General features: G+C 40.0%; 1 protein-coding gene across 3 annotated transcripts in view; it reads left to right on the forward strand.

Annotated features, from left to right (window-relative positions):
- The window catches only part of CERS6 (ceramide synthase 6), a 348,839-nt gene that overhangs the window by 243,240 nt on the left and 78,879 nt on the right, over positions 1 to 26,720 (forward strand). For all 3 annotated transcript variants that reach the window (XM_018064064.1, XM_018064070.1, XM_005676017.3), the window contains exon 5: positions 24,952 to 25,002. In XM_018064064.1, the coding sequence (XP_017919553.1) occupies positions 24,952 to 25,002 (51 nt within the window). The remainder of the gene's footprint in view (positions 1 to 24,951; positions 25,003 to 26,720) is intronic.

Below are 26,720 nucleotides of genomic sequence, written 5' to 3' on the forward strand. Positions count from 1 at the left end.
TGGCATCCCCCATCTTATTTATGGGCATTACTATCTGCAGCAGTCAATCAAGCTGGAGATCTTGGGGTCATCTTCACTTCCTCTTTATCTCCTACTCCATGGTCAGCAAGATAGCATATGCCAGTGACTGTTTCTGTGACCTGGCTCTCTAGTTCATCTCCTGCTCTCCACTTTCAATTCTACTCTTTTATCAAGTCTAGCACTGTTAACGTATACTAGTTATTCTTTGATACACCAAGATAAGGTAAATTATTTTAGTTTATTGCTTCAGCAATAATCAGTATATTAAGAATTCACAGGATGGGTTCTATACACCATTGAAATCTCTCCTTGACTTTATATGTCCCATGGTGTTCCTTTTTATGATATTAGTTAAGCTTAGCTTTGGAGCATATAGCTAATAATAATCGTAATAGTGGCTTACATAAGGAAAAAGCTTATTTCTCATGTAAAATAAGTCTGGAGGGAGGCAGGCAGTTGGCATCTGAAATGATGGCCCCATCATTTAGGATACAGGGATATTCTATCTTTTTGCTCCAGGATGCTAATACATAGCTTCTATCATGAAGATTACCTCCTGTTACAAAATGGCTGCTGAAACTCCAGCCATCACTTCAGTGAAACAATTTCCCCAAAGAAGGAGAGCTGAATAGGTAAAAAGTTGTTTGCCAGCTGAGTCATCTCTCATTATGTAGCCTTTATGAACATCTCACATACCATTTTACTTCATAGGTCAGAATTGAGATACACAGCTAGATACTTAGCTGCAAGAAGGCTGAGCAGTATCTCTTTGTTTATATAAGAGACAATGTGCTCAATTTAAAATTGGCCTTCTACCACTAAGGAAGAAATGGGAGAGTAACATTGGTATAAGCAAGTGCTCAGGATAGATAAAACTGTCTTTGTAATGGGCAGAATAAGCCTGTTATCACTGGTCCTATTGGGTGTCTCTTTCATGTCCAAGATACCTGTGCTATATGGTTGCCATTCTGGAAAGTATCTTTACTAAAATAAACAGTAAAATCACCAAGCAAGTGTGACTTTCTACTCCCCTACTTGTCAAGTCATGTGAGGTACTTAGAACGTGAACACCATTCTTCACAGAAAGGTGGGAACATGCAGAGCAGATGAAGCAGGTGGAGACAAACTGCTTTTTTGCAGAATTCCTCACTTGGCACGTTACTTGCTGTAGGCTTTGTAGGGGCTTCCCTGGGGGCTCAGACGGTAAAGCGTCTGTCCACAATGCGGGAGACCCGGGTTCGATTCCTGGGTCAGGAAGATCCCCTGGAGAAGGAAATGGCAACCCACTCCAGCACTCTTGCCTGGAAAATCCCATGGACGGAGGAGCCTGATGGGCTACAGTCCATGGGGTCGCAAAGCGTCGGACGTGACCGAGCGGCTTCACTTCCTTTCACTTTGTGGGTTTCAGCAGCTTACCGCAGTGCAGTACTTCTCGTCCTGCAGATCTGAGTCACCCAGGGAGCTTGATAGCATAACTGGGCCCAGCACTCATAACTGGCCACTCACTGCCACCCCCACAAACACTCTGTCTTATGGCTTATTAAGTCTGGGATTGATACCAGGAGTCCATAGGTTACAAAATAAAAGTGATTCTGATTGTTTCCCTCATGTAATTGCAGCATTTGATTAACAGAGCTTATTCCCTTTAATGTATTTCCCAGAAATAACACCCACTGCATTAAGTCATCTGCTTCTGGATTATTCTGAAACATAAAATGGGAAATTGTCGTAAGAGGTCTGGATCAACATATGTGATTGTATGAGGAGAATGGGTGGTATAGGAACAATAGATTTTAGTGTAAAGACCAGAATGATTAAATACATGGGTCAAGCAGACAGTATTGAAAATTTAAGTATTCATCATGTAGTATCTTCAGTGTGAAAAACACAGCTTCACAATCCTGATTATACCCCCAGTCTGATGTCTTCAATGAATTGACTTCTGTATTCCTTACTTGTTGTTGTCTTCTGTTATCACAGTATGTTGTGATGCAGGTCATCTAAGGAATAAAATCAGTGACTTCCATTTCTAAGATGTTTTTTCTTTTAAAATTATTGCCTCTATATATCTTTAGTTTCATAAAACCTAGTACAATAATCGTCATGGCCATTTTTTAGAGCAGAGAGTGATCTCACTATTTTTACAGCTGACAACATGTCAATTTAAATGAGGAAGCAGGTCCATGCAGTAAAACATAGAATTTATCTGCAGTGGTTTTTTTTTTTTTCATTCTCTAACTTTCCCAAGAATGCCACCCTTGCTGAAGATATGGGTCTCTGTAACTGTTCCTCCCCCATCATCACATCACTCCCATTTCAGTGCTCTTTTCAGCAAAGTCCTAAATGGAATTAGCCAGGACCATCTCTAAGGATGCAACTTTAATACTCACAAAGATGACGTGTAGACTGATAAATTTGGGAAGCAGTGGTAAAGTTATTACCAGTTAAAAGCTAAAAGTACCCCAGTGTTCATTGCAGCATTATTTACAATAGCCAGGACATGGAAGCAACCTAGATGTCCAACAGATGAATGGATAAAGAAGTTGTGGTACATATATACAATGGAATATTACTCAGCCATAAAAAGGAACAAATTCAAATCAGTTCTTGTGAGGTAGATGAACTTAGATCCTGGGACACAAAGGGAAGTAAGTCAGAAAGAGAAAAACAGATATGTGTATTAATGCATACATATGGAATCTAGAAAATTGTTCTGATGAAACTATCTACAGAGAAGAAATAGAGACATAGATGTAGAGAACAGATTAGTGGCCACAGTGGGGAAGAAGAGGGTAAGAGAGATTGAGAAAGTACCATTGACATATGCACACTATCATATGTAAAATAGGCACCTGGTGGAAAGTTGTAGTATAACACTGTGAGCCCAACCTGCAGCACTGTGATGACCTAGAGGGGTGGGATAGGGAGAGGAGGGAGGCTCAACAGGGAGGAGATATATATATATATATATATATATATATACACAATATATACACAATTATGACTGATTTGCATTGATGTATCCCTTTCATGCTGATTTTCTCTTCTGAGCCTTCACCATATATAACATAGTACATATTTTTCCTTATTTATCTTATTTATTATCCGTATCCTCCACCAGAAAATAAACTCTGCAGAAACAGTGATTTTCTGTTAGTTTTGTTCACTCCTAGATCCCTAGTCCCTAGGATATGACCTGGCACAGAGCAGGTGCTGGATAAGGGAATGTTATTGCAGGATAAATAATAAGAATATATCAGGCATTTAATTGTCTCAGCAGTTTATTTTCATGCCACTGTTACAGTGGTGTTATTTAGATAAATATAAACCTAAACTAAGGAAATCCATAGTACAGCTGATCTTCCCTTCTGTTCCCTCTTATTACTGTTGGAGCTTGTTACAGATGCCAACTTTCCCTATATTGAGACAGTTTTTGATTACTGTCTGTTTGAACTAAATGTAATTTTCCTCTCCTTGGGTGTCCTTTTAGCTTTTCCAGGGACAAAATTACAGTCAATCCCATTATAAAGCAATTTGATGTTATAGTTTCTATCTTGGTTTACATTTTGTTCACTGGAACAATACATGTAACACAACCCTTTTAGAATACTGTTAGGTAAGATATGTATTTTATTTCTATTTGTAACCAATGGTATATAAAAAGTGGGTCGTTTTTTCCCAGAACATATGTTCTAGAATCAGAAGGTAAATTGATGGCTTCTCACTCAGTTTATAAACCATGTGTTCATAGAACTGGTCCCTGGTTATATCTAAGCACTCCAAAATGAGATACCCTGAAGCATGCATATATGTGCTCAGTCGCATTCGACTCTGTACAGCCTCATGGACTGTAGCCTGCCAGACTCCTCTGTCCACAGACTTTTCCAGAATACTGGAGCAGGTTGCAATTTCCTTCTCCACGGGATCTTCCCAGCCCAGGAGTTGAACCTGTGTCTCTTGCATCTGCTGCATTGGCAGGTGGCTACTTTACCGCTGCGGCATCTGGGAAGCCCCACCCTATAGAATACATGATATGCTCATGGTGGCAAAAGCCCTCCAGTTAGAGTATTTTTGGAACTCTGATGGAAGAGCCAAAATACCATTGTCCTTTAACTCAATGATGCATTCATTAAAGGATAATTGCACTTCAGCTTGGTGTAAGTCTTCTAGATAATACTTCCCAATGATAACAGAATAATGTGTCTTCTCAGCTCAATTACTAAAATTGTTTGTTTTGGAGCAAGTAAAATTTCATTGTCTGTGGCTGTTTCCCATTTAAAGATTGGCTCGTGCATGTTTTTGATGTTGTAGTCCCTGGAACCGTGGACTGAAGTCAGGAAGTCATTTGTATGCCTTTGCCTGGAGACAGATGGCTCCAGCTTGGTTCAACTTCATGGCCTTTTTCTGCACTGCCAATTTCTAGTGCAATAAATGACCTCATTTTTCACTCATTTACACAGGCAGGTTCTATAACTGAGTGTATGTGCTTGAAGAATCAGGCATTTGGCAAGTAACAAATATAACCTCATGAGAGCATGAATCAAACTACAAGAAAGGGAACACTGATGGGTTAATAGTGTAGACATCTGTGAACTCAGAAATTCATAGGTTTTGAGGTAAACAAAACAAAGAAGCACTTGACAAGTACAAGCATACTTTGTTTTATTATATGCAGATGCTCTCTTTTTTACAAATTGAAGGTTTGTGGCCACCCTACATCAGCAAGTCTGTTGGCACCATTTTTTCCAACAGCATTTGCTTACTTTGTGCCTCTGTGTCACAAGTTAAACAAGTTTGTGTCACAAATGGGTAATTCTCAAAATATTTCAAACTTTTTCATTATTATTACATTAGTTATGCTGACCTGTGATCAGTTATCTTCAATGATACTATTGTATAATTGTTTTAGGGATTCATAGACTATACCCACATAAGAAAGCAGACTTAATTGATAAATGTTGTGTGTGTTCTGACTGCTCCATTGACAGGCTATTTCCTATTCTCATTTCCCTCTCCATTCCCTGAGACATGACAACATTGAGATTAAGGCAGTTAATAACCTTATGCGTGCTAAATTGCTTTAGTTGTGTCCAGCTCTTTGTAATAGCATGGACTGTAGCCTGCCAGGCTCCTCTGTCCATGGGGTTCTGCAGGCGAGAGTACTGGAGTGGGGTGCCATTTCCTACTCCAGGGGATCTTCCCAATCCAGGGATTGAACCTGAGTCTCCTATGTCTCCTGCATTGGCAAACAGGTTCTTTACCGCTAGTGCCACCTGGGAAGCCCAATAACCTTATAAAGGCCTCTAAATGTTCCACTGAAAAGAAGAGTTGTACATCTTTCATTTTAAATCAGAAGTGGGAAATGATTAAGCCTAGTGAGGTAGGTAGCTATGTCGAAAACTAAGACCAAATACAAGACTCTGGCACCAAACAGCCAAGTTATGAATGCAAAGAAAAAGTTCTTGAAAGAAATTAAAAGTGGGACTCCAGTGAACACACAGAAAGAAAGTGAAGCAATTTATTGCTGACATGGAAAAAGTTTTAGTGGTGTGGAGAGAAGGTCAAACCAGTGACAATATTCCCACATGCCAAAGTCTAATCCAGAGCAAGGTCTTGACTATCTTCAAATCTGTGAAGGCTGAGAGAAGTGAGAAAGCTGCAGTAGAAGAGTCTGCAGCTCATGAGGTTGGTTCATGAGATTTAAGGGAAGAAGCCGTCTTCATGACATCAAAGTGCAGGGTGAACCAGCAAGTGCTAATACAGTGCTGATATTGCAGCAAGTTATCCAGAAGATCCAGCTAAGACAGTTGATGAAAGTGGCTACCCTAAATGATAGGTTTTAAATGTGAGTAAAATAGCCTTATACTGGAAGAAGATACTACCTAGGACTTTCACAGATAGAAAGAAGTCAATGCCTGGTTTCAAAGCTTCAGAGAACAGGCTCACTCTCTTGTTAGAGGCTAATGCAGCTGGTGACTTTACGTTGAAGCCAGTGTTCATTTACCACTCCTAAAATCCTAGGCCCTTAAGAATTGTGTTAAATCTTCTCTGCCTGTGCTTTAAATGGAACAACAAAACCTGAATGACAGCACTCCAATTTACAGCATGGTTTATTGAATATTTTAAGCCCACTGTTTTCCTGAGACCTACTGCTCAGGAAAAAAAAAAAAAAAAGTTCCTTTCAAATTATTATTGCTCACTGACAATGCACCTCATCACCCAAGAGCTCCAGTGAAGATGTACAGTGAGATTCGTGTTATTTTCATGCCTGCTAACACAACAGCCGTACTGTGGCCCATGGTTTAAGGAGTAATTTTGACTTTCAGGTGTTATTTAAGGAATACATTTTGTAAGGCTATAAGGTGCCATATATGGACCTGTGCAAAACTGTCCATTGAATACCTTCTAGAGAGGACTCACCATTCTAGATGTCATCAAGAACATGTATGACCCATAGGGGAAAGGTCAAAGTACAGACCTTTATAGGAGTACAGAAGAAGGTGATTCTATCCCTCATGGATGACTGTGAGGGGAATCAAGACTGCTGTGGAGGAAGTCACTGCAGATACAGTGGGAACAGGAAGAGAACTAGAAGTGAAGCCTGAAGATGCGCCTGCACTGCTGTGATCTCATGAATAAACCTTCCTGGGTGAAGAGCTGCTTGTCAAGGATGAGCAGAGAAAGTGGTTTCTTGAGATGGAATCTACTCCTGGTGAAGATGCTGTGAAGGTTGTTGGAGTGACAGCAAAGGATTTAAAATATTACATAAACTTAGTTGATAAAGCAATGGCAGAATTTGAGAGGATTAACTCCAGTTTTAAAAGGAGTTCTACTCTGGGTAAAATGTTATCAAAATGTAATGTAGCGCTGTACACTATAGAGAAGTTGTTTATGCAAGGAAAGCGCAATTGATGCAGCACATTTCATTGTTGTCTCATTTTAAGAAATTGCCATAGCCATACCAGCCTTCAGCAACCACCATGCCCTGATCAGTCAGCAGCAATCAACCTGGAGGCGAGGCCCTTCCAGAATAAAAGGATTATGACTCACAAAAGGCTTGCATAATGTATTAGACATAAGACTATTGTATACTTAATAGACAATAGCATAGTATAAACATAACTTTTATATGCACTGGAAAGCCAAAAACTTCATGTGCCTTGCTTTATTCCCTGCTCTGGAACTGAACCTGCAATATCTCCAAGATATATGGATACAACAGAATGTAAAAAGGAAGGTGGGTTCTATTTCCATAGAAAGGTTGGTCAGGAATATACCGTGACTACTTGGCCATCTTGTTTTCCACATAAAGATAATTTTGGAGGAGGAAATGGCAACCCACTCCAGTATTCTTGCCTGGAAAATCCCATGGACAGAGGAGCCTAGCGGGCTACAGTCCATGGGTTGCAGAAGAGTTGGACACAACTTAACAACTAAACAACAACGATAGTTCAAGATTTCATTTTCAGTATCATGCTGATTTCATTAATCATCCGGCCTTTTCACCTCATTGATTTTTAAAAGCTCTCTTTATTCATCTAAAGGAAAGCTTTATCTTATATTCAGCAAACCACTTCTGTATTGCTGGTTCAGCCCCTTGATGTAACTCACTTGCATTAATCTATCAGATTTGTATCTTTTGGCTTCCTCTCCCCCTCAAAATAATTACGTATCTTTATAAGATCAGAAGCTGGGAAGACAGGAAAACAGGCTTGATTAAAATCAGAAACTAAACTGCATAACGATCAATTCCTTCTTTGTAATTAACTCAGCAACTCAAAGGACAATTTCTCTATCCTAATTAGAAGATAAATAATATATAAGGATGTACCACTCACTTAAAGGATATAGTTTGATCATTTGTCCTATTAGTAACGAGTAATGGTAAACTGAATTGTGAATTCCCTTCTGAATTTTAATATATGAAAGTGACTGTAAGGAAAGGGACTAATTATTTTCCTAAATTAAAATATCATCATCAAATTTTCATCAGTGTTTAATTTAGAAAATTTTAATCGTCAATACCAAACATAATATAAAACTTGAGTTTCACAGATAGAGGACACACTAAAAAGTAATTTCTCCCTTTATTACTTTTATTCACATATAATGATATTGGGCAAAATGAGCTTTTTATTATATTGTGTTTAATAAGAGTGACTAAATTTTGTCAGTGATTCCGAATGTCTAAATTGCAGTGGAAAGCTGGAGTCCCTTTGAAGAAGAAAACAGAGGATTTCCTTCTGATACTGCATTTTCATTAATGGGGTGTCAGAGCTTGAAACAAGATTAGAGCACACACAGGAAACTAAGATTTTTGTCTTTGGGGGAAATAAAGGGGGTCAGAGAGAATGGTGACATTTAGGGCTTGAGGGATCATGGAAATTACGCCGTCTCCTAGGCTCACATATGAGCAACCAGATGGGTGAATTGACTTAGCCACTGTCACTCAGCCGGTTGACAGGACACTAGGCCATACGGAGGGGCTGCTCTGTCCTTTCTGGTTCTCTCTTCCCCATCGTGTGTTCTTTCAGTGGTTGCAGCGACTGGGAAATTAAGGAACTTTTATTTCTCTATTGCTAGATTCCCCTGCCTTTCAAAAAAAAAGTGGTGTTCTCCAGCCACATAATTGAATATTACAGAGATCTGGCTGCTTTGCAACTATCTGAATTTTGTGTTTTCTTGCAGCTTCCTCAAATAATGATAGCATGATACAATTTTTCCTTCTAACATGTTCCTCATGTAAAATGTGTTCATGGGGTTGCAAAGAGTCGGACACGGCTGAGCGACTGAACTGAACTGAGAGCCATTTATGGCCAATCTAGACAGAAAATGACTGGAAGTTCAGGAGTTCAGGAAACATAGGACTGTCTCTACTTAATATGTTTGGATTCATGATTCATATAATGTAGCCTATTACGATTTGAAGATAGAATACACAGACAAGGTAACTACATAACATCTTAAAAAGCAAGTCTTATTTTGTAGATAAGAAATATCAAGCTGAAGTGCCCAGTAGTTTTTTTTTTTTTAATCTATTTTATTGAAGTAAAAGATAGGTACCAAAACTGGGCAACTTGCTGACTCTCCACAGTATAACATGCTCATTTTTCCAACACCCAGAGCAAGAAGCCCCCGTTGTGCTCCCTTCTAGCCACTATCTTCACTCCCTGCCACCCCCATGATCTCTGCTCCACACCATCTTTGGAGACTTGGTTCTTTTCATTTTGTTGATCTGCTGTCCTCGGACACAATGATTTTCAAACTTCTTGGTTTTAGGACCCCTTTATACTGGTAAAAATCATAAGAATTTTAAAGAGTTTTTGTTTTTATTAGTCATATCTGTCGATACTTATTGTGTTAGAAATTAAAGCTGGGGAGTTGTAAAAGCATTTATGAATTGAATTAAAATAGCAACAAACAGTCATTACATGGAAACAACAGTTAAAAAAAAAAAACTATATTGTCCAAAACAAAAGTTAGAGATTTTTGTAATAACCCCTACTGTATGATTTAGTAGAGGAGAACTGGATTCTCATTCCTACACTGAATATTCACTGGAAGGTCTGATGCTGAAGCTGAAGTGCTAATACTTTGGGTACCTGATGCGAAGAGCCGACTCATTGGGAAAGACCCTGATGCTGGGAAAGATTGAGGGCAAGAGGAGAAGGGGTCAATGGAGGATGTGATGGTTGGATGGCATCACTGACTCGATGGACATGAGTTTGAGCAAACTCCAGGAAATGATGAAGGACAGGGAAGCCTGGTGTGCTGCAGTCCCTGGGGTTGCAAAGAGTTGGACACGACTTAGTGTCTGAACAACAGCAACATTCAGTCTGTCACTGGTGTGTGAATGTGTGTATTTGGTTGATTTATATAAAGAACATCTAGTCTCACAAAGATATAAAATTGGAAAAGGTGGAAATATCTTAGTAGTGTTTTCCAGAAAATTGTAGATATTCTCTTTGATATGATGCCGAAACTCAAGAAAAAGTAAATGTCAGTGAAATTTAAATGCTTGGTTACATTAACATCCATTGATTTCTCTTTCCCTCTTATCCAGGTGTGATTATTTAACATCATGCATCAGTCATTTGGAAACTATTGGTTCACTGAGTTATACAGATCTTACAAATGTTGGCACATTATTATAAATATCAAAAGCAAGAAAAAAATAGAAGAATATTTGTCATTGTTTCACTTTTCCCCTCCAAAAAGTTTTTAACAAATGGGAATCTGTTAGGCATATTACTAATATTTTCTTGAATTTTATCATTGGCAACAAATATTTTCATTTGAATCTCTTGAAGTGACAGGCTCACCATTTTTAAGAAAATGTCTACAAATATTCAATTCAGAGTAAGAGCCATTGTGAAGAAAAATAACCAAGTTTTCACTCACATTTCATTCTTTTAAATTCATTGCTTTATTTTTTTTCATGCTTTCTCCACCTTCGTATTATTGTTTCTCCCCGTCTTGAATAAATGTTAAAGTAGGAGTAAGAAGACCTTTCTGTACAGGACAGGTACACGTGTATCACTAGCTCTCTGTTACTGGTGGGGCTAGTAGTCTCTAGCAGGCTGTGTGACCCCAGGAGGCCAATCAAATAGTGCCTAGGATACTGACCAGCAGGCAGTGGGGTAGAGATGACAAGCCGGATACAAGGTGCAGGAGTAGTTAAGGCATGGAGATGGGAATTAATGAGGCACACACAGCAAGGTGCCTGGCCCGAGGAGAGCAGGGAACGTTTATTGGGCAGAGTGGAGTTAGTCCTACTCGATCACAGTGGACAGCCAACATAGCAGAAACATGGACAGCCAGCCAGAGACATTTCACCTTCTGAGTTGGAAATGAGAAGGCATTTAGTGTTTTTCAGGCTTCTGGAGAATAAGGCAAAGAAAGGGATTATGAAAATGATGTTGGAACTATGACATGACTCCTGAAAGATTAAAAAAACAAGTTCTCCATCTGAGTTTCTCTCCTCCATCCACCATCTTCTGCTTGTCCCTCTGTCCTCAACTACTATGGTGCCACCTAGTGGAGCTGTCCTCTGCCACCTCTCCCTTCCAGACTGGGCTGGGTGGATCTGCCCCTCTGCAGCCTGTGTTTACTTCATCTATGACTTATTGTTTTGTTTTGATTACCCAGCAGATGGTAAGTTCCTAGAAAATGGAGAACTTGTCCCTAGTATCTTCATGCGCAGCAGAATGTCTGGTACATGGAGGCTACTGAATACTTGACAGAGCAAGTAAACAAGGAGGGTGCAATTATATTAGCAGAAAGATATTAGAATGCAGGTAAACTGGTCTCAAAGTAATAAGAAAGTGCCCACCTTTCCCATTGGTTCAGTAGGTAAAGAATCTGCCTACACTGCAGGAGACGCGGGACATGTGATTTTAACCTCTGGGTTGGGAAGATCCCATGGAGGAGGAAATGACAACCCACTCCAGTATTCTTGCCTGGAGAATTCCATGGACAGAGGAGCCTAACAGGCTATAGTCCATGGGGTAGCAAAGAGTTGGATATGACTGAACAACTAACCACACTAAAAAGAGATTATTGAAGCTCTTTGAAATGAGAGTGGGTGGGGTGGATGGCAAAATGATTGATCATCACTGTAATGAGTGCAAACTTTATTCTGCGTTATTTGCTCATCTTATTATTTTCCCCTTTCCACTTTCTCTTAATGGAGAATTTAGAATTAAATTATTGATGATTGATTTATACTTGAAATATCAAAGTCAACACGTAAATGCTCTGAAGGTTGTTGTTTCATATACTAGTTTTTAGTTTTAAATTAATTAGAATTATTGAACAATTTGAGGATTGTAATAGTTAATATCATTAATGTTATTTTTAAATATAGAGCAAATGTGTTTTTTTAATTGGACCTATAAAAGGTACATAGACTTAGCTTCTTTTTATTATTACAATATGCCCTGTTCATTGTAGAAAATTATAGCTACAATTACTTGCATAGCTTAATATTGAAATATAAACATTTTTTAAAAGGTGAAAATCATCTGAGATACTCATTACTTCAAGATAAACACTAATTAACTTTTGGTAAAGTCATATTTTGTGTGTGTGTGTGTGTGTGTAAATATATATCTGTTTATATCTACTTTAAACACAAGATACACTGTATATTCTACTTGCAATTTGATTTTAACTTAAAATGTGAATGTACTGCTTTCATCCCTGTCCAGTTCAGTTCAGTTCAGTCGCTCAGTCATGTCCGACTCTTTGCGACCCTATGAATCGCAGCACGCCAGGCCTCCCTGTCCATCACCAACTCCCGGAGTTCACTCAGACTCACATCCATTGAGTCAGTGATGCCATCCAGCCATCTCATCCTCTGTCGTCCCCTTCTCCTCCTGCCCTCAATCCATCCCAGCATCAGAGTCTTTTCCAATGAGTCAACTCTTCACATGAGGTGGCCAAAGTACTGGAGTTTCAGCTTTAGCATCATTCCTTCCAAAGAAATCCCAGGGCTGATCTCCTTCAGAATGGACTGGTTGGATCTCCTTGCAGTCCAAGGGACTCTCAAGAGGCTTCTCCAACACCACAGTTCAAAAGCATCAATTCTTTGGCGCTCAGCCCTCTTCACAGTCCAACTCTCACATCCATACATGACCACTGGAAAAACCATAGCCTTGACTAGACGGACCTTAGTCGGCAAAGTAATGTCTCTGCTTTTGAATATGCTATCTAGGTTGGTCATAACTTTTCTTCCAAGGAGTAAGCGTCTTTTAATTTCATGGCCACTGTCACCATCTGCAGTGTAGTCCATCTGATATTAGTATAGCTGTGGTGGACAGTGCCGTGCACTTTTGACAGCGTCCCACATCAGATAGGAGCTGTGCCCTATCTCTGCTCTGCTTTCTCCTAAGCTGCAAGGGTTACCAGACACAGGAAGGTACAACCTAGATACAATAGGCGTTAATACTGGCACCTCAACCCATGGCGTATGAGAGTTGGTAGATATATGCCTCAGCCTCCCTGTCCTGTGTTGGGACATTTGTCAGATGTGTGCTCTGTAATTCTGCAGAGGTCCTCAGCGGAGTTGAGGTGTAGTTGCCCACAACAGTAACCAGCTCATTCCTGAAAACCACACTGGGTATTCCCCGTTTTTCTAGTTTCCTGGGGTCAACTCCCAAATAACCAGCCAGCACCGATGTTCTCATCTCAGAGTCTGCACCCACCAAATCCCAGGTAGGAACATGCCAGTGTTCAATTTTATTGAACAATTACATTTATTTCGATTTTTCATTACTAGAAAAGGAATGGTAGTGGAAATCCACATACTCAAAGCCTTTACTCTGAGTCTGATTTTTTTTTTAAACAATAAATGCTGCTTTAAAGGATGTACAGATTTTGAAGACAAAATTACTTTTTAGAAAGATTATTCTAGTTTGCAGAGTACTGCTTTCCCTATGCACTGCTAACCCCTGGGTATAAACCTCTTCGGATATTTTCAGACTCAGGTAAAAAAATTCTGTCTCACTTTAACCTGTAATTTTTACATACGTTTTTGGTCACATTTTGTTTGTTTGTTTGTTTAGTATGTTGCCTGTTTGTGTCTTCTCCCCATTTTTCTAATGGGATATTTAAATGTTTTAATCAATTTTTATGGGTTTTTACACATTAGAGATCTTAATTTTTTGTTCTGTGTTATAATTGTTTCCTTATACGGTCTTTTGACTAATTCTGTGTTTCTTAATAGTGTTGACTTAAAGAAAAACATGCAACATAAGAATTGCAAAGTTAAGTTTTATTCAAGGTTTAAGACCTTAAATAAAAGAACTGTGCTGCTAAGTCGCATCAGTTGTGTCCGACTCTGTGTGACCCCATAGATGGAAGACCACCAGGCTCCCCCGTCCCTGGGATTCTCCAGGCAAGAACACTGGAGTGGGTTTGCCATTTCCTTCTCCAATGCATGAAAGTGAAAAGTGAAAGTGAAGTTGCTCAGTCGTGTCCGACTCTTTGCGACCCTATAGGCTGCAGCCTACCAGGCTCCTCTGTCCATGGGATTTTCCAGGTAAGAGTACTGGAGTGTGGTGTACTGAGGACTATACCCCAGGAGACAGCTCTGAGGAATTGCTCTAAACAGGTGGGAAGAGGCAGTATATATATTATTATTATTATTATTTTTGGCCAGGAAATACACTGTCAAGAATACATTTTCATAAAAAGTCACTGCCAGTCATAAAGAACAGATATCTCAAGCTAGTGATTTTAGTGTTTGTCTATATATGGGAAGATTCAAGAATCAGGGTCATTGAAATTCTTCCTGAGAAATCCGTCCAACTATCTATGGGGCCCGTTCACCCACAGCACACAGTGCTTCATCCTGTTTTTCACCCTGAATTCCCCTCAGGGTTGCGCTGGCATTAGGTGACTGCAGAGGGTCAACGGAACCCTTGTAGAACCGGGTGCTGAGCAATGCTCTTTTGTTCTTCTTTGCTCACAACGGCCATTCTGATCGGCCTCATTCGCAAATTCTGCACTGGCCACCCTCTCTACACATCTCTCCCCTACCTCCACCACCCCCATGTGGACATTCTCAGGATTTTCCTTTCCCAGTAGGTCTTTCCACCTCTTTATTTCATCTTCCCTTTTCTTCATCTGGTTCCTTTATCGCAATTTCTATTCTAAACATGGAATTAATCTGTCCGTTCTACTTTGCAGTGATTCTCACTGGCCCAGAGGAGAGTACACATCTGAATTAATGTAGACAGGTGTCTTTTTAAGCCTCCTGTTCTCCAGACTCTTGAGAATCACAGCCTCAGTTACTATGAGGTACGTGTGGAGTCAGTCCCTCAGCTGAGCAAAGGCAGAAAAAGTTGAGAACCACTGCTGGAAGGTTTTAAATGGCATGGAAAATCCACTAAGATTTCTTTCTCTTTGGTTCTGTGATGAAGCCCTCAAGGAAACCCTATAACCTCAATACCCATCTCTGAGGAATTCCTTCTATTTTTGTATGCCTGACAGATCTGCATATTACTTTCTAAACTGATTGCTGAGTGTGCTGAAAGCACATACTTCACTAGGTCCTGAAGACTAGCATCTTTTTTTAAAGTTTGATCAATATAAAAAGCTGCTATCTTTATATAATGATCATGAGGTCAAGTCTAAATTACATTTGCACATCATAAGAGCTTTCAAAGCTAATGCAGATGCCAAGGGCCTCTAGGGAGGGGTCACCACTCTGCTTTGTAGATTTATAGTCACATATCTCCTGACCCAGCAAAGGAGGAAAGGGTAACTCTTGCGTGCTGGAGACTATTCTAGACTATTTATCACTGATCAACTGCATCTTCAGGCTGCTCAGAGACTTCTGGCTTCATTCTTTTCATCCCAAATACAGTTTATTGATCAGTTTTTAAACTTACAAAGCATAAAATATTTCTTTCGATTCTGAGTTACTTCACAATATGTATTAAATTAAAATGGTAGATTATCATTTTGAATGGATTTGATTTATATTCATTGAAATTATACTGTTCAACATTTCTGAAGAGAATTCACAATGTTTCTGTAATAAAGCTGTTAATATAGATATTACCATCAAAAAGTACTCACAACAGGAAAAATAAGCAAAAATGTTGAGACAGTAACAATTGTTGTGACTGAGCTTCAGAATTAGATCCTAATTCCCCAAAACCATGGTGAAAAGATAATGATTTGGTAACAGGAAACATGCTAAACATTTGCAAAGAGAAGAAGTCTCCCCATTGGACTAAATTTAAAAGGACAAATATCATTGGAAGTTATACATTCAATTTCAGTGGTTACCTAGAGTTAACCTTTCCCGTATAAACACATTGCAGACAGGAAGCATTTTTCTCATGTTCTTACAGTACATCCACAATATAAGCCAGAGGTGTAAGGTTCAAGTATAACTCAGTTAAAGTGTTTTCAGTAGTTTCAGTGAAAGAAATTTCAGAGTAGTTCAGGGAGCTCGCTTCCTGGCATTTAAAAACATAATCCAAGGCTCTGTGTATTTCATGCTTAAACTATTCAGAAGCCAGTAGCTCTCTTAGACTGTATTCCTTCACTGTTGTCACACCTGAGCTTTATGAAAGCCACCTAAGAGTTTGGATGGAAATAGTGAAAGATGAAAGTTTGCTTCTCAGATGCTGATTTCAGGTAAAGACCCACACCTCTTTCACACTTTTGATGAGGCAAGGAAATGTTTTTAATACTCTCTGTGATTCATGTTCTTTTGTTATATCAAAATATTTATTCATTCAAAGAGACTACTATTTGTTCAGCTGAAGGTACCAACCGATTCTTGAAAAAAAAGGTGTGTATGTGTATTTAAATTTCCATTTAATCATTTAATACTTGCCAGTTTAACTGAGCATCCTTTTTTTCTGATCTTTTCCTTCAAGTTCAGTTATTCCATTAGTTTACAAGGCATGATAAGTGTTAGTGATCTGAGTTAACCTTGATTTTCGTTAAGATTTAATATTTTTGAGAAGTTTTATGTTCATAGAAAAATTGAAGTATGAGATTGCCCATGTACTCCTGGCCTCACATATGCATATTCTCTCCCACTATCAAATCCCCCACCAGAGTGGTACATTTGTTATAACTGATGAGCCTGTATTGATGCATCATAATCACCCAAAGTCCATAGGTTACATAAGGTTCACCCTTAGCGTTGTACATTTTATTAGCTTGGACAAGGCCTTCTTGATAGCTGATGATTGATTCATCATCATAATAACTGAAGGGTACATTTATTTATTTTTAAAATTATTTTATTAAAGTATTGTTGATTTACAACATTGTGTTAGTTTCTGCTCTGTAGCAAAGTGATTCATATATTTTCAAAGTTATATATATTACACATTCCTCTTCATATTGGAAAGGAATATATTTCATATATACTTTCCTTTCCATTATGGTTTATGACAGAATATTGAATATAGTTCTGTGTTCTATACAGTAGGACCTTGTTTATATCTGCTGAGCCCTTTTTATTTTTTAATCTTTCTTTTTTATTTTTTGAATTATGAAAGTATGATAACACATTTACAGGAGGCTTTGGAGAATACAGAACAAGGTTCCATATAGTTCCACTACATATTACAATTGTTTGTTTTAAGTAGATAAGATTTTTAGTTGGAATTTCAATATCAAACTCTCAGAAATTAATAGAACACATTTTTTAACTATTGTTTTTAAGAAGTATATCAAATGGAACTTAAAAAAAAAATAAGACCAAACCTATCTTATTCCAGATAGTGAAGTGAAATGATCAAACCTCATCTATTTTTGTTAGTCCTATTCACTATGAAACCTCTCCAGAACAACTGATAAAAAAGAAATCGGATTTTTTAAAAAATCACATTTGCTGACGCTTAAAAAAATAATCACAGAATACACACTGAATCTTATGCATTAGTCAAAAGGCGAATGAGGACTGCTTTTGACCTCCAGCAGCACATCTGACCTCCATCCCGGTGCTGGGGTTGGGTTTGCTCAGGGTAAGAAGAGCTACAGAAGCCTCCCCCGGGACACTGTGCTATTGTTGGATGTGTGTGTGGCCAAGTTGTATCTCAAGTATTGTGTCTGGGAGCAGATGTACATAACATAATGAAAATGTCATTCTACATTGTGTTTTAAATCGAGGATGTTAAAAGTCATTCATTTTGTACTCTTTTATGGTCTTAATCTTGTTCAGATCTTTTGTAAGTCTTAAATTGAAATTAGTTGATGTGTACATTAGTAGCTTCCCTAGTGGCTCAGACAGTAAAGAATCTGCCTGCAGTGTGGGAGACCTGGGTTTGATCCCTGGGCTGAGAAGATCCCCTAGAGAAGGGCATGGCAACCCACTCTAGTATTCTTTCCTAGAGAATCCCCATGGACAGAGGAGCCTGGTGGGCTACATTCTGTGGGGTTGCAAAGAGTCGGGCATGACTGAGTGACTAAGCACACACACACGCACACACACACACTTTAACAGCTATTAAGTACCATATATGAAGAGTTGTCTTACAATGCTGTGTAAGTCACCCCAGACTACCATAACAAAATGCGGGATTTTGGATTCCTTGGATTTTGGAATCCATGGTGGTCCTGCAACTATTAGATGATTCTATTAGAATACAGGCTATGTGTATATATGTATAAGAAAAATGATAGGAATTTATCTGTCTCACACATATAGTCCAAGGTAAGCAGACCAGGGCTAGTAGGAGGCCTCTGACACTAACATCAACAGAAACTTCTATCTCAGGGTCAAAGATGACAGCTCCAGCCCTTACTATCTTCCTCTGATGGAAATGGAGAAAGGATGAGAACAGCTCATTCACATTCATCACTAGGGGTGGCATCCCAAAGTGGCCCATGTCAACCCTGCTCACATCTCTTCCACCATATATATCTCAGGTGTGTGGTTCTAGCAAGCATGGATGTTGGTTGAGAAGCACTGTCTCCAGCTAACTACTGTTTTACTAACAACTTCTATTCCATATGGCTACTGTTAGAAATAATTCATTCATTTATTCAGCTAACACTGAATTGTGAAATATTATAACAAAGTGCCTAGCAAAGTGTCTTACACCTGGTAATACCAAGTTGGATCACCCTCCTTACTTTTCTGTAGCACCTTACGATTCAAAGTGTGGTCCAAGGTCTGAGCATCATCTTGAAACTTGTCAAAATGTAGAATATCAGCCCCAAGCCAGGCCTACTGAATCAGAACCTGCATTTTAATAGTTTGAGGAGCCTCCATGCCAACATGTTCTTTATCCTTTCTGGTACCTGCATGCTATGTTAGTTGAGCACTTACAATGTTCTATGAAAATTAAATGAGGTAACATGTATAAAATACTTTAAAATCTGTAAAGTGCTTCATATCATTATTTAAGAGTATATCTTTCTGGGGAAATAAAGTGAGTCTTATTGGAAGGCCAAGGTTTGAGAATTACTGAGTTTTTGGATTTTCCAGCGTTGATATTGTCTCATGTTATTGTCAGTTCAGTCGCTCAGTGGTGTCCGACTCTTTGCGACCCCATGAATCGCAGCACGCCAGGCCACCCTGTCCATCACCATCTCCCGGAGTTCACTCAGATTCACGTCCATTGACTCAGTGATGCCATCCAGCCATCTCATCCTCTGTCGGCCCCTTCTCCTCCTGCCCCCAATCCCTCCCAGCATGAGAGTCTTTTCCAATGAGTCAACTCTTCACATGAGGTGGCCAAAGTACTGGAGTTTCAGCTTCAGCATCAGTCCTTCCAGAAATATCCCAGGGCTGATCTCCTTCAGAATGGACTGGTTGGATCTCCCTGCAGTCCAAGGGACTCTCAAGAGTCTTCTCCAACACCACAGTTCAAAAGCATCAATTCTTCGGCGCTCAGCCTTCTTGACAGTCCAACTCTCACATCCATACATGACTACTGCAAAAACCATAGCCTTGACTAGATGGACCTTAGTCGGCAAAGCAATGTCTCTGCTTTTCAATATGCTGTCTAGGTTGGTCATAACTTTTCTTCCAAGGAGTAAGCGTCTTTTAATTTCATGGCTGCAATCACCATCTGCAGTGATTTGGGAGCCCCCAAAAATTAAGTCTGACACTGTTTCCCCATCTATTTCCCATGAAGTGATGGGACCAGATGCCATGATCTTCGTTTTCTGAATGTTGAGCTTTAAGCCAACTTTTTCGCTCTCCTCTTTCACTTTCATCAAGAGGCTTTTTAGTCCTCTTCACTTTCTGCCATAAGGGTGGTGTCATCTGCATATCTGAGGTGATTGATATTTCTCCCAGCAATCTTGATTCCAGCTTGTGCTTCTTCCAGCCCAGCGTTTCTCATGATGTACTCTGCATCGAAGTTAAATAAGCAGGGTAACAATATACAGCCTTGACGTACTCCTTTTTCTATTTGGAACCAGTCTGTTGTTCCATGTCCTGTTTTAACTGTTGCTTCCTGAGATGCATATAGGTTACTCAAGAGGCAGGTTAGGTGGTCTGGTATTCCCATCTCTTTCAGAATTTTCCACAGTTTATTGTGATCCACACAGTCAAAGGCTTTGGCATAGTCAATAAAGCAGAAGTAGATATTTTTCTGGAACTCTCTTGCTTTTTCCATGATCCAGCGGATGTTGGCAATTTGATCTCTGGTTCCTCTGCCTTTTCTAAAACCAGCTTGAACATCAGGAAGTTCACGGTTCACATATTGCTGAAGCCTGGCTTGGAGAATTTTGAGCATTACTTTACTAGCATGTGAGATGAGTGCAATTGTGCAGTAGTTGGAGCATTCTTTGGCATTGCCTTTCTTTGGGTAATGCCATGTAAAAAGGCATTTCTATTTCCAGAAAATGTGCTTGAATCACCTTGCACTGTCCTAGGTTCAGAGCTTTTCTCTAATTATGTAGGAAGATGCTAGGCTCATCCTTATGAAATGAGGGCTTTCAGTGTGTTTTTTAATCACCATTATTCTTTCTTGACATCTAAATATTGCAGCTTTTTATGTTCTTAATTATGTTAATGCTTATACAGATTTTGATATCAAATGAACAAGGAAATTGCTCTAAAGATATTTGAAAAAAACTGATTCTAAAAAACAATAGATTTATGATATCAGTTGAAACTAAAGATGTTATACCTAATGCATTAAATTATAAGCAGCAATCCAGATTCATACGCTTGTGTTGAGCTATTAGAAATCAGGAGAATCACCTTTTCATGGACTTGTCTTCTCATCTGTTTTTTGGGAAAGACAGCATTTATTCTGTCTCAGAGAGTTTGAGGGACCATAACAAAGGTCCATCTAGTCAAGGCTATGGTTTTTCCAGTGGTCATGTATGGATGTGAGAGTTGGACTGTCAAGAAGGCTGAGTGCCAAAGAATTGATGCTTTTGAACTGTGATGTTGGAGAAGACTCTTGAGAGTCCCATGAACTGCAAGGAGATCCCACTAGTCCATTCTAAAGGAGATCAGCCCTGGGATTTCTTTGGAGGGAATGATGCTGAAGCTGAAACTGCAGTACTTTGGCCACCTCATGTGAAGTGTTGACTCATTGGAAAAGACTGTGATGCTGGGAGGGATTGGGGGCAGGAGGAGAAGGGGCCGACAGAGGATGAGATGGCTGGATGGCATTACGGACTGAATGGACGTGAATCTGAGTGAACTCCGGGAGTTGGTGATGGACAGGGTGGCCTGGCGTGCTACGATTCATGGGGTTGCAAAGAGTCGGACATGACTGAGCGACTGAACTGAACTGAACATGAGACCCTAGAAAAATGTAGCATATGGAATATATTAATATCTAGTATCATCAAAGTAGGGAGTACACATGAGCATGCACTGTGAAATAAGTATGTTCCAGTGCTTATTTACATGTTTGACTGGCAAGCTTGCAAGCTGAGCTATGGCCCTGGAAGTGGTTGTTGTTTGTGGTTGTTTAGTCTCTTAAGTTGTATCCAACTCTTTTTGTGACCCCATGGACTATAACCCACCAGGCTCCTTCTTTCCATGGGGTTTCCCAGGCAAGAATACTGGAGTGGGTTGCCATTTCCTTCTCCAGGGAACCTTCCTGTCCCAGCGATCAAACCTGCATCTGCGGCATTGGCAGGCAGGTTCTTTACCACTCTGCCCCCTGGGAATCCCGTGGCCCTGGTAGCCCCATCAAATTCTCAGTGTTCTTTACCCCTGCTTTAAGGAGGCAGAACCCAGTGAGAGACAAAGACTTACCCACTGTTTCTGCAGATCAGTCCATTTTCACACATGATACAAGCAGGTCTAGGCGATGCACATCCGATGCACCCAGAGAAGAGCCTGGGGGTTAGAAGAAGCTCACAAAGGAAGGGAAGCTCTAAATGATGGGTGTTCCTGGGTCAGTAGGAGTCATACCTTTGCTCTTTTGTCTCTAATGGAAAGGATGACTATAGTGGAGGAGATTTCCGCTCTGTCTTTAGAAGCAAGCACACACTTGCCCTGTGCACTGGGGACTGATACATTCAGCAAAATACTACAAGGCTTTTTATAGGTCTTGGATTTAATTCTGTATTCCTTTTCATTAGCATTCAGTAATGAATGCTGAACTGTCACCTTGAGTGTCTCATGCTGGAGAGATAAACGTGAGAATATGACATAGTTTTCCCTCAGGGACTTTCAGTCGATTGTAGAGATAGTAAACAGTTTTATCAGGGAGAAAGGTAATAAATAATATTTGTGCTCTACTTTAAAATAGATTTTGCTGTGTTGTGCCCAAAATTAAAAATAATGTGCGTATGTATGTGTTTAAGGACAAATCTATCCATGTCTGTATCAATATCTATATTATATAGAAAAGAGGCTCAAAATGGGCTGTATATTAAAATGTTCATAGTGGTAAGAATTCAATTATTTTTATTATTATTTTCAATATTTTCTACGTCTTCCTCCATGGACTTGTGTTGTTTATAGAAGACAATCAAACTTCTGAAGGCTCTGCATCATGTTTTCACTTTTCCCTCATTTGATCTTTATAATCACCGCATGAGGTTGGTCAGTCATAAACCTCAATGTCATGCACATGAGAAATGGAGAAGGCAGTCAGACAGGCAACTTGGCCATCCAGGATGTTTGGAGCACAGGGACCACATGATATGTATAGCGTTGCGCAGGTAGCAGATGGTGAAAGCAGGAAAAAAGGAGGGAGAACCAGGAGCGCCTACGTCAGACGAGGCTGTAAAGATCCCCGAACATCATTAGGTTTAGGGCATGGCGTGACTTTTCACTTCTGCCTAGCTCCCTGAACTAACGCCTGGTTCAGTTTTTATCAGAGTCACAGTGGCTGTTTGGCTTTAAGACCAGACAGTCTGAGCTTGATATGCAGCTTTGGTCCTGCCTGGCTGTTTAACCGAGGCAGTTAACTGTGGGCTCAGGGTCTGAATTTACCTATCTATAAAATGAGGGAAATACTACTGCTACTTATTATAAGGATTAAATGAGTCCATACTTGTGAGTGAGAAATGGCAGCCCCCCCCCCCCCGCCCCAGTAATCTTGCCTGGAAAATTCCACGGACAAGAGGAGCCTGGCAGGCTACAGTCTATGGGATCACAAAGAGTCAGACACGAGTGAATGACCAGCACTTTCACTTTGAAAGAGAAACAACTTTTTAATTGGTTAAATAAATAATAGATCTTGGAGGAAAATTCTCAAAAAACAATGTATCCTCCAAAAAAAAGTGTATGGTCATAGGGAGAACTCTACAAATACTCTGTAATATCCTCCTCATGCTCATCGTCATCAATGCAAGGTGGAAAGAAACCTCTGTGACTTTCAGAGAGACAACTAAGTTATCCTAGTGCAGATGGGAGCAACTTTCGCTCTTATAGGACCTGGGACCAAACAGGAAGGTTCAGTTCAGTTCAGTTCAGTCGCTCAGTCATGTCCGACTTTGCGACCCCATGAATCGCAGCACGCCAGGCCTCCCTGTCCATCACCAACTCCTGGAGTTCACTCAAACTCACGTCCATCGAGTCAGTGATGCCATCCAGCCATCTCATCCTCTGTCGGCCCCTTCTCCTCCTGCCCCCAATCCCTCCCAGCATCAGGGTCTTTTCCAATGAGTCAACTCTTCGCATGAGGTGGCCAAAGTACTGGAGTTTCAGCTTCAGCATGTCTTTCCAAAGAACACCCAGGACTGGTCTCCTTTAGGATGGACTGGTTGGATCTCCTTGCAGTCCAAGGGACTCTCAAGAGTCTTCTCCAACACCACAGTTCAAAAGCATCAATTCTTTGGCGCTCAGCCTTCTTCACAGTCCAGCTCTCACATCCATACATGACCACTGGAAAAGCCATAGCCTTGACTAGACAGACCTTTGTTGGCAAAGTAATGTCTCTGCTTTTGAATATGCTATCTAGGTTGGTCACAACTTTTCTTCCAAGGAGTGAGCATCTTTTAATTTCATGGCTGCAGTCACCATCTGCAGTGATTTTGGAGCCCAAAATATAAAGTCTGACAGGAAGGTTAGGTCAGTACAAATATATCTGACATTAATCTTTCAATGACAGTTTTATTATTTTAAGATATATAAACCTACACACAGATTGGATTAATGATAGATTACGTTTCCTAATAGTAAGAAACATAGAGATGTGTATCAGATGTATATAGATGTATACCACCAAGATTAGGGATGCAAAAGAATTGTAAAGTTAGTACAGAAATATGAGAAAGTTTGTGCTGGTGTTAGGGGATGGTTGAGCTGTCTATTCAAATCCATACCAACCCTACCTGCTTATTAAAAATGTTTGGAATCTGTGTGTATACTTAGACGTTCTCTTTAATTTTACAATGTGGTAAGGCAAGTGATTATGTTAAATTAAGAAAGATTGTTTTTTCTTAAAAAGACCTTGACAACGAGTCAGGAGTAGAGTGTACTGTGAGGGTTAATCTACTCAGGCCTGGAATTAGTCAGAGCTAGTCCAACTGAAATAAGTGTACCTGCCTGCTCCTGACCCCAGTCAAGGCATGAAACAATTGATGAATGTTGCTTGGTGAACAATGAATTGGAGGAGTTTCAAAGAAATGTGCATCAACTGTCAACATTGTTTATTGATAATAGTGAGATGGAGGATTTGCCATGGATCTTAGTGAGACACTTGAAGAACTCTGCTGTTGAGGCTGGTTACCTAGCAGGAATGTGTCTACTGAACCAGCACAATATAAAAAAGTGCCATCCAGGACTCTATCCTAGAAGTAGCCTGAAATACTGCTGGTTGAGTTTAGAGGATTCCCCAGAGAGAATGCACGATGGACTCTTCATTTCTTTGCTCTCCCACTCCTGAATGTACTAAGTCCTTCAGTTCTCACACAGGTAGATTATTGAAATCCCGAAATATTGGGAGGCCAGAATCTGTCATAAACTTCTCTTATCCTGCTTCTTTTCCGAAACATGTAAAATGGTTTCTCTGTTGTGTTTTTCAGACCCCCTGGCTGTGGAATACAAAGCATTGCTGGTACAACTACCCCTATCAGGTAAGGACGCGTTGCTGTCTGGATTTTCACTCATGGGGAGCTCTTCCTAAGCCAGCACCATGGTTTCTGGCAGGTCCCAGCAGGTTGGGCAGCCACCTTGCCTTTTGTCCCCACTTTGCCCCTGCTGCTTGATGGTGGATATAGCCTAGTGAGGAAGGTACTTTCTGTTAGTTCAGAATCAATGTTCACTTGCTTGAGCAGATGGAGGAAGGGTGGAAGATGTGTTTGCTGAAGAGTAAGATATGATCACTTCAGTAGGTGGATAAGTCCTCCTTGTAATAGCCCATCTGCATTTGGGCTGAGAATAGCCCTGGCCTGTCTCAACAGCTAGTGCGCAAAGCTTGAGTAAGGAGCTGGGATAGGCATGCTGAATTTGGTTCATTTTGTGGCTTCGGAGCAGCCTCTGTAGATGTAAATCAAACACCATATCCCTGAGCATGGAAAAATGGGCTTGTCCCGTTACACATAGAAAAAATAGCATTATTGAAAATGAGATTTAAGTCGTATCCCAGACAGAAAGCATTTCAGATCCCTGCCCACAGATATACCCTTGCCTCGGATCTTGAATTTAGTAATATTACCATGTGTCGTGGTCTCTAGCTCAGTCACTATTTGAATATCAAAGTGGGACTTCTCTAGAAATGTCTTGCTGAAACAGTTCTAGAATTTCTAGTTCAACTGAGATATATTATTTAAGAGAAACAAATACAACCATGTATTTTGTTGATAAAATAAAGAGACTGACCTTGTAGTAAGCGATGTGGATTTTTGAGTTTGGGATTCTGTAGACTGCCTTTTTAGAGGCATTTGGTCTAACAAAGTTAATGGACAGCAGGCGTGCCCTGCTTCTTTATTACACATTGTGTTGCAGCAGGGGATTGGGAGTGGCGTTGGCTATTCCTTAGGACAAGTTCACGGCTAGGAACACATTGAAATGGGGATTCCAGTTTGCATTTCCATCTCTTTCACATGATTTATTCAAATTAGGAAAGACTGAAAATCAGCAACATGACACGGTCAGAGAGAGCTGAACATTCCAAGGCCATCTGATCGAGACTAAAGTAACTGCGAAAGCGACCACTCGCGGCACACAGTTGTAATTCTCAGTCGCAACTGCTGTTTTATGAACTTAAAATATTATACTCAGAATATTGTCGTTTACAGTTCTGTATCCTGTAATGGCATACTGCATGGAAAGGATCCTGTTCCTCGTGTGTTTTGTTGACAAAGAGAGATGAGGGGAACAACTGTTTTTCTTGGTGTCCATGCTTAGAGTTGGTAGTTAAGTGAGTGCTTCTCACACAACTTAGCCATTATGCTGTTACTGGTTTACAGAGCATTTCAGTTTCAGTTGTATTTGCCGTGTATACTGTTACTTGTATGCAGTGGTGTGGATGTGTTCCTGTAATGAGTTTCAAAGGTCTTTCATTCATTGGGGAAATCAAGTTATTTCAGTATAACTCAGAGAAACAATTAAAAACAACTCATCAAAAATCTTTTTTTAAAACTCCGTTTTGTCTTTATGGATTTATGTGCAAAATAAATAGCATTGACTTCCACTGCCTCTCTGAGCCTCTCCTCATTCCTGGACCTCTGAGGCAGGTAAAGCAGATGTTACCTCCATTTTCCAATAAGTAAACCAAGACCCAAGTTTTATGACTACTTAAACTGTGGAACTGGGGCTTGATCTCAGATTCCCTGGTAGGTGCCTAACCTGG

This window comes from Capra hircus, chromosome 2, assembly GCF_001704415.2.
Source record: "Capra hircus breed San Clemente chromosome 2, ASM170441v1, whole genome shotgun sequence".
Lineage (NCBI taxonomy): Eukaryota > Metazoa > Chordata > Mammalia > Artiodactyla > Bovidae > Capra > Capra hircus.